The 12231-nt window shown below is 41.0% G+C and overlaps 1 protein-coding gene across 1 annotated transcript; it reads left to right on the forward strand.

Annotated features, from left to right (window-relative positions):
• The first annotated feature begins 7741 nt into the window (after positions 1 to 7741).
• Positions 7742 to 10902, forward strand: LOC129193779 (hepatitis A virus cellular receptor 1 homolog). The gene is made up of 8 exons (XM_054798414.1): positions 7742 to 7894; positions 7958 to 8287; positions 8659 to 8741; positions 8864 to 8959; positions 9033 to 9058; positions 9975 to 10028; positions 10440 to 10494; positions 10627 to 10902. The coding sequence occupies exons 1-8, from the start codon at positions 7837 to 7839 to the stop codon at positions 10687 to 10689; spliced, it is 765 nt and encodes a 254-aa protein (XP_054654389.1). The 5' UTR covers positions 7742 to 7836; the 3' UTR covers positions 10690 to 10902.
• The last annotated feature ends 1329 nt before the right edge of the window (positions 10903 to 12231 follow it).

The raw sequence follows: 12231 nt of genomic DNA on the forward strand, positions 1-12231 counted from the left end.
GTAAGGACTCACTGTGGCTTTCACAGCATGGAGGAAACAACTCTGACTTTGCAATATGGAAGAAGTGTCTGACAAGAATAGGACACACGGGCGGCACGACAGACATGAACAGCAACCTCGTGCATCACCACGCTCACGTGGACAAAACTGCCCACTAAGAGAAATGTTTGTTTTTGTATTCAAACACTAAATGTTGTGTTATTCAATCAAGAGATGTGTGTTTAGTTTACGTCGTTTATTGTCAAAATTGTACAGTCGTGCTGCTCAGTCTTATCCGGGTCATTCTCGGTCAGTACTGCCATACTACACTAAATATTTATTTTTGTTATGCTTCTACTCTATAGAGTCGATCTACTTGAATGGGTTTAAAACAGTGTTTGTCAGATACCTAAACTAAAATCCCGTTTCCACTTATGTTGCACTAAAAGAGTCTCATTCTTTTTGCAGCCATGCTGCTTGATTCTGGTTAAAATATGCTGTAAAAATTCCATCCGTTTTCTATACCGTTTGTCCTCATTTGTGTCACAGGTAAGCTGGAGCCTATCCCAGCTGAATGCAGCAACATACAAACTATGTCATTTTTTTTTCTGTCATCCTATCACCGTATCAAGATATTTTCGTTATCTTGAGCCATGTATTGCGAATCGTATCGCATCGTGAGGTACCTTGAGATTCCCAGTCCTACTCCGAATACTTGATGCGGCCCAGGCTCACCCAGAACCTACCTCCAGTGGCCCCCAGTGAAATTGAGTTTGAGACCCCTGCTCTAGATGAATCCATCATTGCACTCTGCTTATGGTGGTTTACATTCAAATATCTGCATTTAATGTATTGTTATTGTTGGCATACGTAACCGGATGTGACGTTTAGGTCTGCGCTATGTGTGTTGCGTAAGTTTTTATGTCTGTCCTATCTGTAAAATTGCTATAAAAACATAACATAAATAATTGTTACTACTGTTTTTTCCTCAAATCTCTCAAGTTCAATTCTAATAAAAATACCACATGTAATAATTGTACATGTTATGATTTTAACTCTTTGCTGTCATTGTTTTTACTTTGAAAAACACACACACAGTGAGTTATTTTCCATTTAATAAATGTTAGGGGGTGGGGGCTACAGTATATGTCAAAGATGAGGCTTAACTGTACATCAGATTAGTGACCATCAGCTCCCGCATCCAAAAGGCCCAGCAGAGGGCGTTCTTGCTGCGGCAACTGAGGAAACTCAAGCTGCCAGCCAAGATGCTGGTGCAGTTCTACACGGCCATCATCGAGTCCATCTTCACCTCCTCCATCACCATGTGGTATGCTGGGCCACTGCCAGGGGAAGGCACAGACTGCAGCGTATTGTGCGTGCTGCTGAGAAGGTGATCGGCTGCAGGACATCTCTCCAGGACCTGTTTGTCTCCAGGACTCGGAGGCGTTCAGGCCGGGTCACGGCTGACCTTTCTCACCCTGAACCTCCCAAAAATGTAATGTGTCCAATGGCTAGATTACATTGTTACATTGTGATTGTGTTATTTGCTCCATGTGCAACTTTCAAAAGGCAGTCTCTATCTCTGTGACTAGATCCTGCACAACCATATGAACTTTGTGTGAACTTGTACATCAGGCAATAAAGATTGTTGTTTGTGGCAAAGAAAGGGGCCGCTAACAGTCACTACAGTAATTCTGATGATTAAAAGCAAGTTCCACTTCATGGGGGTTACGGTCCAAGACCAGAGTATATACGATAAATGAGATGTGTTTCATTCATTCATTCATTCAATTCATTATTTTATTTATTTATTTTTAACCAAAAATCTATGAATAGTCACGAAGGCTTTCAACATAAATTGTAGCATATCGCTGTAGACACATAGCAAAGTACTTTTTTAAACACGGGCTCATTTTATCCAAATCATAGACAGCATTTCAGATGAGAAGTTGGTGGCTTAGAGTTGTTGCTCTTTAACATTGAGAGGAGCCATAATTAGATGAGATTAGATTAGATTAAATAGAACTAAATAGAACCCCTGGGTATATGTCCTCAAAGAAATGAAAGTCTCGATAGCAGCAACACAGCAAATTGTCCTAAGCATTCTCCCCTCACTTCCTGATTGGTCAGATGGTTTGTGCTGTCAATCATTGTGTCAGAATACTTGACTCTTTTTTTTTTCTTGCCTGCCATGGGCTAACTTGGTGCCCTATGCGCACCTCACAGCAGCAGTGCCCTTCCTCTGTACATTTGCTGAGAATGTGCACCCTTGTGCAAAATGCACTGCTCGTCTTCTGCATGTAGGGAGGGGCGGCTCTGAGTACAGCACAGAGTAAACAGGTGTAAGTGTATGTTGGCCACACAGTCAGGAGATCTGGGTTGGTATCACCGTTGGAATGGAACATCTCTGTGTGGAGTTTGCATGTTCCTTTCTCCCACATTCCAAAAATATCCATGTTAGCTTAATTGGATACTCAAAATTGTCCATATGTGTGATGGTGAGTGTGAACGTTTGTTTGCCCTGCGATTGACTGGTTAGTAGTCCAGGGTGTACCTCAGCTCTCTCCCAAAGTCTGCTGGGATAGACTCCTGCATACCCGCGATGCTATTGAGGACGAGCGAAAAGGAGAATGGCTGGAAAGAAAATGAATGGCTGAATGAATGGAGAAATAGAGATAGAGAAATATATGTACAGTACATAATTTAAGGCTAAAGTGGAATTATTACATTGTCCTGGTTACAAATGTGGGCATGGTGGTCTAGGGGTTAGCATGTTGGCCAACACAGTAACAGTCTGGAGATCGGGAAGACCTGGGTTCAATTCTCCCTTGGGAATTTCTCCCCGTGCGTGGGTTTTCTCCGGGTGCTCCGGTTCCCTCCCACATTCCAAAAACATGCATGTTAGGTTAGACTTCTTCAAAATACATAAAATTGTTATATTTGTACCCCCCTGCACGGTTTCTGATGCTATTTGGCATGAAAAAGCCAAAAATCATAACCATTTTGAGCTAAAATGTCAGGAACCTTTGCCTCATTGGCCATAAAGATGATAATCCCACGACCGTAGAAAAACGCCAAATTTTGCCGTTTTTTCACCCAAAACTTTTGATGCAATAGGGATAGAACAACATAATGGGTATGAAATTGAATCATTTTTAATGTTCTATTTGCAGAAACAATTCAAGTATACATTTGAAAAAAAAACAAAACAGATCAGCAAACGTTGCAGTCATCCACATTGGCGTGTAGAACAAAGAGAGAAAGACATTGAGGTGTTCCAGCTTTGCCACAGTGTCATCATCATAGTGCATCTGCTCTGCAAACATGTACATTTTCATACAGTAGATATTCCTGGCCATCCATCTGGCCTGATGGATGGCTCCAGGATGACTCCAGTGGATGCCACGAGGAGGGGTCCCACCAAGCAGTATGACTGTCAGCTCTGCCATCTCACGATAATCTGCTCTTGGAGGCTTCTGAGAAGTATTCCCTGGAGCAGCTCCCCACACTCCTTCTTCTTCTCCTTCAGCCATCCTTGTCTGATGGACAGGTTCTTGGGGTTGTCTGTAGTAAGATCTGTCCATGCACCCTTGAATGCTTTGAACCATGGATTGTCTGGACCTTTGACCTTTCCGAACAGCTTCTTCCAGGCAGCCCCAACCACAACCTCTAGGATGTGATGTCTACATGCTAAGTAGAAGACCTTTCTATCCAACTGTTGCTCCAGTAGTTTAGCAGCTCCCTTGTGTACACCACTGTTGCTAGACGTTGTATCAAACACAAGGGCAGTCACCACACCTGCAAGCCCCCATGCCTCCAGTAAATCCATGGAGGCTTCTGCCTGAGCCATTCCTGTTGAGCTGTCTATCACCGGTACTCCCAGAAGCTTGCCTTCAGGATATGTAGGTGGACCTGAGGCAAGCACAACCAAAGTCCTGTTCCTTCTTGTTGTTGAGGCTGAGATTACAAACTTGTCCAGGTCTGTACAACCAGCCTTCAGAGTGGCAGAGACTAAGCCTCCGAATGCTGTGAAACCAGCATTTCGGAAAATGTGTATACATGAGAGCTTCTTGCTTCACGAGGCAAAGGTTCCCAATGTTTTAGAAAATAATGGTTGTGATATTCGGCTTTTTCATGCCAAATAGCACCAGAAACCGTGCAGGGGGGTATAAATATAGGAATTTTATGTATTTCGAAGAAGTCTAATGGTTGGTTAATTGGTGACTCTAAATTGTTCATAGGTATGAATGTGAGTGTGAATGGTTGTTTGTCTATATGTACCAGTCCAGTCTAGATTGCACCCCACCTGTCGCCCAAAGTCTGCTGGGATAGGCTCCAGCATGTCCCTGCGACCCTAAAGAGGAGAAGCGGTATAGAAAATGGATGGAGGTTACAAATGTTCACATCTATATACCATATAGCATGTACATTGTCAGTGATGCTTTGTTCTGTGCCTCCCCCCTCCCTTTTAGTGAGGAGTTATACAGTTTGATGACACAGGGAACAAAGGATTTTAAGTCAGTTAGTTGTGCTCCTGGGGAGGGGCAGCCTCTCACTGACCAGACTTTTCTGCACACTGATGGTGGCATGCAGAGGGTGGCTGGCATCATGTACGATGCCCAAAGATTTTCTCTCTGCACCTGTCGCTAGGAAGTCCAGCTTAATTATTTTGTCCTCATATCCTATGCTAGCATGTCTTATGATAACATTGATGTGGCAAACAAATTATATTTTATACAGCGAATACGGTGGCCAACTGGAATATCCAGCTAACGTCACTCACTTCTACTTTTGTTCAGACATACAGTAAATTGCGGTGTGGTAAGTTATTTTGAGGGAACACCACACATGTGACGGGTGCACTGACTTTTGTGACATACTGTATAAGGAACAGTATTTCTCTTCTCAAAAATGCAAATATCAAGTTGTCCTTTGAAGTTGCATTCCACTGCTGGGAGTGTGATTCAGCTTTTATCAGGAATACTTAGTTTGCTACATGAAGTAGCAAAGAAAGAATACTTTTCTGTTTGTTTTTTGTTCTCAGCCACGGTATTTGGGTTTCAAGGACAACATCTCAAGGCACGAAAGTTTCTCTTAGGTTTCACCAACAAACAAGTGTACTTCCAGACAATAAAACATATCCTTCCATCCATTTTCTATGCCACTTGTCATCATTCGGGTCACAGGTGAGCTGGAGCCTAACCCAGCTGACTGGTGGCACTGTGACTACTTGAGGAAGTGATCTATCCAGGCAGATGTCTTCATGGTGTCATCTTCATCATACACACCAATTATGATCAACATCAGACCTTATGGAACATTATTACTCCTGTCCTGTTGATCTAGATGTCCATACATGCTAAAGTCTTGATCATTACACTGATTGTTCTGTCATGCTTGCTTTTATTTTGTATTATTTATTCATGAATACACTGATCCTTATATGGAAAAATATTACATGGAATGCAGGAAGTGAACAATATGTACTGTACAAGATGTGGAATGGATGGGGGGTGGGATTAAATAAGTTTTGCTTCTTCCTATTCCTTTTGGACATGTGGAACTGTGAAAGGATGATTCATGAGATGTATTCCATTGGACCCTTCATGCATGTTCAAGTAAAATGAAACCAAACCAAACCAAACAAACACTGACCTCTGCATTTGAATGTAGCTGGTTTAATGTAACAGCAAAAGGGCATTTTAAAAAATAAGGTTCATCACAGTAGAATTTAAAGTACATTTGAAGTGCAAACTAAAGTATCAGTGTCATTATTAGTTCATATTTAAGAAAATGTTACGTATCTTTGTCAATATTAACCATTCTGAAGCATAAAAATGGCTAAATGTAGTAATCATCCATCTTCTATGCCGCTTATCCTCACTAGGGTATGTTGGAGCCTATCCCAGCTGACTTTGGGCGAGAGGCGGGGTACACCCTGGACTGGTCACCAGCCAATGGCAGGGCACATATAGACAAACAACCATTCACACTCACATTCATACCTATGGACAATTTAGCGTCACCAATGAACCTGAAAACAGAGATGCCCAACAGAGATTCAAACCCCGATCTTCCCGATCTCCTGACTGTGTGGCCAACATGCTAACCACTAGGCCACCGTGCGGCCGCTGAATGAGTAAAGTATTCTGAAGACACAGTCAAAGACGTGATGATATGTAGTATTCTATTCAGGATTTCTATGCTCTAACTACGAAAATATTCCATTTATGAATACTGAATCCTACTTTGCAGAAATTCACTTATCACGGTCGGGTCTGCAACCAACCGTGATCAACGAAGGATGACTGTATAGTATATCCAGTGTTACACATGGCTCTCTGAGGTTTGATACCCCTGGTATAAGGCATTCAAAGACGTGATGATATGTAGTATTCTACACTGGTCACTAGGTGTCAGTAATGTTACTGTAATGTTGGGTGAGACACACAAGCACCTGATTTGATCGCCGGAACAACAGGCTTTTATTGCAGGTTTGAATGATCTCACAACAGGAACAATAATCCCTAAAATGGGCTACGGCCGTTACCCACCCCAAGATAAAACTCAACTGAACCCTTCCCCTATTTCACCTTAATTTTACGATATTAAAAGAATAACGTTTTTTTCCATATTTCAACTGTATGCTACTACAATAACGTTATTTTTCCTCATAATATTACGATGTTATTCTCGTGAACTCAGAGCTTTTTTTCATTACCTTGTTTTTGTCTTAATATTTTGACTTTATTGTTAGATTTGTACATTTTTGCAACTTTTTAAAATTTTCTTGTTAAGTTCTATTTTTAGAATGTGCCGCGGACCAGTTAAAAACCAGCCACGGGCCGCAAATGGCCCCTGGGTCGCACTAAGGACACCCCTGGTCTAGAGAGACATTTGGTCAATCATCTTTAGTTTGTTCCTTTGCTGTTATGAAAACAACACAATCTACTTTGATTTGGGAATAAAACCGGAATAAGACAGACTACGAATAATTGTTCTAATCCAGGGGTGGGCAAACTACGGCCCGGGGGCCACATGCGGCCCGCCAAGCATTTGAATCCGGCCCGCCAGTTGCTTCCAAAGTATTTAAACCTTAAACATACAAGCTGGCAACATGACTTGCAAGTAGTCAGAGTCAGTCAATCTGAGACAACCTTTTGATGGTTTAAATAGCTTTTTCACATACAGCGATCCAAACAACTACCTCACCCATTGTACCAAACAAACACAAGTCAAAAAATATGTGACACACAATTTAACCTACCCACTGCCATGTCTGGGAAGTAAAAAAGGAGGGACGTTCACATATTATTTAATAGTCAATGTTTCAGCGTTCATAGTTCACATGTGTATCACATCCTTAATTCAGTAGAAAAAAAATGTAAAGTTCAATTGTTGTGTGATGTGGTCTGATGTTTAGAGTGCTCCTGAAAAAAGGGACACAGGCACATATAGCAGATTGTATGACTCTGTAATTCCAGGTGGACTGTCAGAATTATAAGCGTAAAATAGTGTGCATGTATCAAATATATAGTCTGGCCCCCCGGCCAATTTTTTTAACTCAATGCGGCCCGCGAGTCAAAAAGTTTGCCCACCCCTGTTCTAATCTGTCTTTGAATTGTCTCTCCTCACATTGCATCACTGCTAGGAGTGTTTTTTTTATTTTTTCACTGTGCTCATAAGAATTAAATGTGGGAGGGACCAAAGGGATGGCCACAGCCCTCATGAGTTCTCATCCGCCTTCTTTGGGCGTCGTCACTCCTGTTGATAAAGACTTTTCCCCAGTCGCACTGTCAGTGTTGAGCTGAACTGAAGTTTTTTCAACTGATTCTGAGACAGCCAGATTACGACACCATGACTTCTCCTGTCAGAAGACTCCTTGCTTGGACTTGTGGTTTTAGTCTCCTCCTGGGTAAGAGTTACATTTTCCCTGATTCATAGGCTGGCACATCTTAAAGGACTTTCTGTCTTACAGGTTGCGTCTTACCGCTCACGTTCCCAGTTGGGGAAAATGCCAATTTACCATGCAGCTTTTTGCCTGAACAAGCACCTGACATACGTCTAGTATGCTGGGGTAGAGAAGTTTCGGAGTACGAGGATGAGTGCACTGATGAGATGTTCCGGTCAGATGGGAAAGTGATTTTCACCAGACCGTCTGGGCGCTACCACTTCACAGGCAACATTGCTGAGGGCGATGCGGCAATGACCATCATGGATGTCAATGAGGATGACTCTGGATATTATTTCTGTTTGGTGAAGGGCATCGGTATCTATCAGTTGTTCAATTGGGACGTGAAGATAGAAGGTAAGACCCACCACACCATCAGCCTTCACTGTCTGAAGTTCTTAATATATATTTGAAGATGACTATATTTGATAAAAAAAAAACGTATTAAAAGTATTTTTGCATTAATTCAGTTGAACCCATCTTTTTTACACTTCCCTGAACGTGCCACAGTTAGAAATACCAAAGTGAAACTTATGCATAACCGATGCTGCAACTTTATTCTTGAAGTTTCACAGAGAAAATTATTTATTTGTATTTTTTCTTAACTTTTATACCGTCTGTGTTTATAACTGACATATTTAACGAGGCCTCGAGCATGTCTTGCACTGCCCAAGTCTGGCAACAGTTCACTCTTTTGGACTCCTGTGGCTGTGTCACACACTTTCCAGGACCCCCCAGAGAGGCCTTGGCCCCCTCCTCCATCCAGACAGCACCAACTCCCATCATGGCCACCACGCCCTCCACTGCCAACGTGAGCACCACTCCCACCACCTCCATATTGGAACTCAGAGTGTGCCGACCCATCAGTGTAAAATAACATGTAAAAGTGTCTGCTGTGTTCCTGTGCTCTGTTTTGGTATCTTCCCTGCATAGGAGACCGAGAGTGAGACAACAATTGTGGTGGCTTCCACTGTGACACCCCTTGTTCTGGTGATGCTGACTGTTGCCATGGCTGCCACATGGTACATTGTAAGTGTGCCGTTTACCTTGAGGAACCACAAAGTACTTTTTTAAAAACTTGCTCCTCATCCTCTCTTCACAGAAAACACGGACAGGCAGTGTTGACTTGTGAGTAGTCGTTTTTTTCAACAAAGAGCTGAATAATCCTCAAATGTGATGCAAATCTTCCCTCTAGAGGCTGTGAGCAGGATAGGAATGACATCATAGGAATCTGATTGGTGATTCCCAGCTTCACTTTTTGTTAGGAAGCAAGTTTTGCACTGATGCTGGTTTAGTTTGATAAATAATAAAAATAATAAATAAAATAATTATATAATTGATAAAAATAATAATGATGTATGGTGGGGTGTCCAAACTTTTGCCACAAGGGCCGCATACAGCAAATTGAAGGATGCGGGGGCTATTTTTACATTAAAGGTGTTTTAAAACAAGCCAAGGTACAGTGCTTAAAGGGACTTATTAGACCACCTGGAATAGAAAGGAGAACATTCAGATTTTTTTCACTATTTCAAAAGCTAAAAAGATTAGTGTTATGTGTTAGGCAAAGATCTGAAATATTTCCTTCTATTTTTTAAACAAGATACATACAAAACACATTTTTATGTTAAGGATCTTAATAAATAAAAAATAATGCACGTTACTATTTTTCCACATAGGTGCATCTCAATACATTTAAGTATCTTTTAACTTATGCCAGTCGTTGAATTCAAAAACTGAAACTGTTATATCTCATATATGTACAATATTTACAGAATATATTTCTTAATTTTTTAAATAATTTTGATGATTGATAACACATACTATATATTAAAATTTAGTATCTCATAAAATTTGAAAAACAAGTTCACACTCTAATCAAAACAGGAACTGCAAAAACTTGCTGGGTGTTTAATTGGTCTCTTACTCGGAAACTGAACTCCTGACATCAAATAACTTTTGCCCAGCATTCTAATTTATTGAGATGCATCTATTTATATAAAGAAGACTCTCTGCATTTACCCAATTAAATGACTTCTACTTGCAGTGTGAACCCCAAGTGGACGGTCTTTGGGTCGGAGATTGCGACGTTTTCTGACGAGTAAGCATATGTATTTATGTATATATTAGGGTTGCAACAATACATGTACAACGGAACCTTGGTTAGTGTCATTAATTGGTTCCTGAAAGCCAAAAAATGTTAACTCAAAACATGTTTTATAGTTTTACAATTATAGTTTTACTTGCAGAAAACAATTAAAAGGCATTAAAATACGTATAAATGATGAATGGAAGGGATAAATGAACATTTAAGGTTACTTTTACCTTCATTGAAGACTTGATTGTTGGCAAAGACGGCGATGTGGCAGCAAGATCAACACGGACACCATCTTTGTGTATTGTTGCACCCCTAGTGAATACATACAGCATCATATAGAGCGTATATATTCTAAATAGTTCATGTGAATGATGAAGATCAGCAATGACCCAATCACATGTCTTCTATTTTCAGTGTGGCGTGGAATGAAGGGGGTGTGGTGCTGACGAAGTTTACTCCTTTAGAGGAGGTAAGCGTCCCTTATTTCTATATTAGCTTCTTTTCTTTCAGCCAATGATAGCAAACTTGGCTCATCTTTAAAGTGTAGATCTACGTAGACCTTTGAAAATCATTCATCTTCTGTACCGCTTGTCCTCCTCAGGGTTATGGGCCGGTGCATATCCCACCTGGCTTTGAGCGAGATGTGGTGGTCACCCAACTGTGAGGCAGACATGCTGACCACTAGTCCACCGTGCTGCACCTTCCAAGATGAATCATTACAATCACTCGGTGGAGAAGCTGTGATTTCGATGCTAACATCGGGTTTCATAACCTACTCTTTGACTAGCACAGAATGATTTGAAAATGAATTCTCTTCATTGAATAATATTGTATTCTCGCCGTGATTTCAGGTTTTCTTTGATGCTTATCTCCTTTATGGTGTATTTTATCTACAGTACTCATTGATGTGTTTATGCTATTTGAATAGACGTATGAAGAAACATCTAGGTCAAATCCATCTTATCCTACAAGGGTCGTGTAGGTTGTTGTGTGCAGAATGGGACATAACTGCACAAGAAATACAAATAAAATACACAACAGTGTATTTCTATCATCTATATATTTGATATGATCTCAAGTTAGTTTTATTTAGCTCAGTAAATCATTGTGTTCTTTTTTATTTCAATGTAGACAAGAATGACAGACTCCTTCAATCTCTACTTGTGTTACATAGAAATGTGCTTGGTTGAAAGCGTACCAGTTACATCCTGCACATTTTTTCTATCATGTCATGTAATCACTTATGATTTGAATTCAATAAAAAAATGCAAACGTAACTTGTCAAATGACTTTGAGGATCGTTATACTCATCAAATGCTCCACATGTACATGTGATTTTTATGTATACATTTCATGATAAATCAGATGTATGCATGTTATTTTTATAACTCCACAGGTCAACAATTCACATCAGTAATATTTGTCTTGGTCCTTAACGTACAGCAGATAGATACACACATACATATCTTCTTCTTCTTTTCCTTTGGGCTTTTCCCTTCAGGGGTCGCCACAGCGAATCAATTGCCTCCATCTAACCCTGTCTTCTGCATCCTCTTCTCTCACACCGACTACCTTCATGTCCTCTTTCACTACATCCATAAACCTCCTCTTTGGTCTTCCTCTAGGCCTCCTGCCTGGCAGTTCCAAACTCAGCATCCTTCTACCTACACAGTATATTCCCTATCTCTCCTCTGGACATGTCCAAACCATCTCAGTCTGGCCTCTCTGACTTTATCTCCAAAACCTCTAACATGTGCTGTCCCTCTGATGTACTCATTCCTGATCCTATCCTTCCTGGTCACTCCCAGAGAGAACCTCAGCATCTTCATCTCTGCTACCTCCAGCTCTGTCTCCTGTCTTTTCCTCATTGACACTGTCTCTAGACCAAACAACATCGCTGGTCTCACCACAGTTTTGTGCACCTTTCCTTTCATTTTAGCTGAAACTCTTCTATCACGCATCACACCTGACACTTTTCTCCACACGTACCATCCTGCCTGTACACGCTTCTTCACCTCTTTTCCACACTCCATTGCTCTGGACTGTTGACCCTAAGTACTTAAAATCCTCCACCTTCTTGATCTCTTCTCCCTGTAAGCTCACTCTTCCACTTGGGTCCCTCTCATTCACACACATGTACTCTGTCTTACACGTACTCTTCCTCTCCTTTCCAGATACACACATACATATATCATCAGGAATTATG

The sequence above is a fragment of the Dunckerocampus dactyliophorus genome, chromosome 14 (assembly GCF_027744805.1).
Source record: "Dunckerocampus dactyliophorus isolate RoL2022-P2 chromosome 14, RoL_Ddac_1.1, whole genome shotgun sequence".
Taxonomy (NCBI): domain Eukaryota; kingdom Metazoa; phylum Chordata; class Actinopteri; order Syngnathiformes; family Syngnathidae; genus Dunckerocampus; species Dunckerocampus dactyliophorus.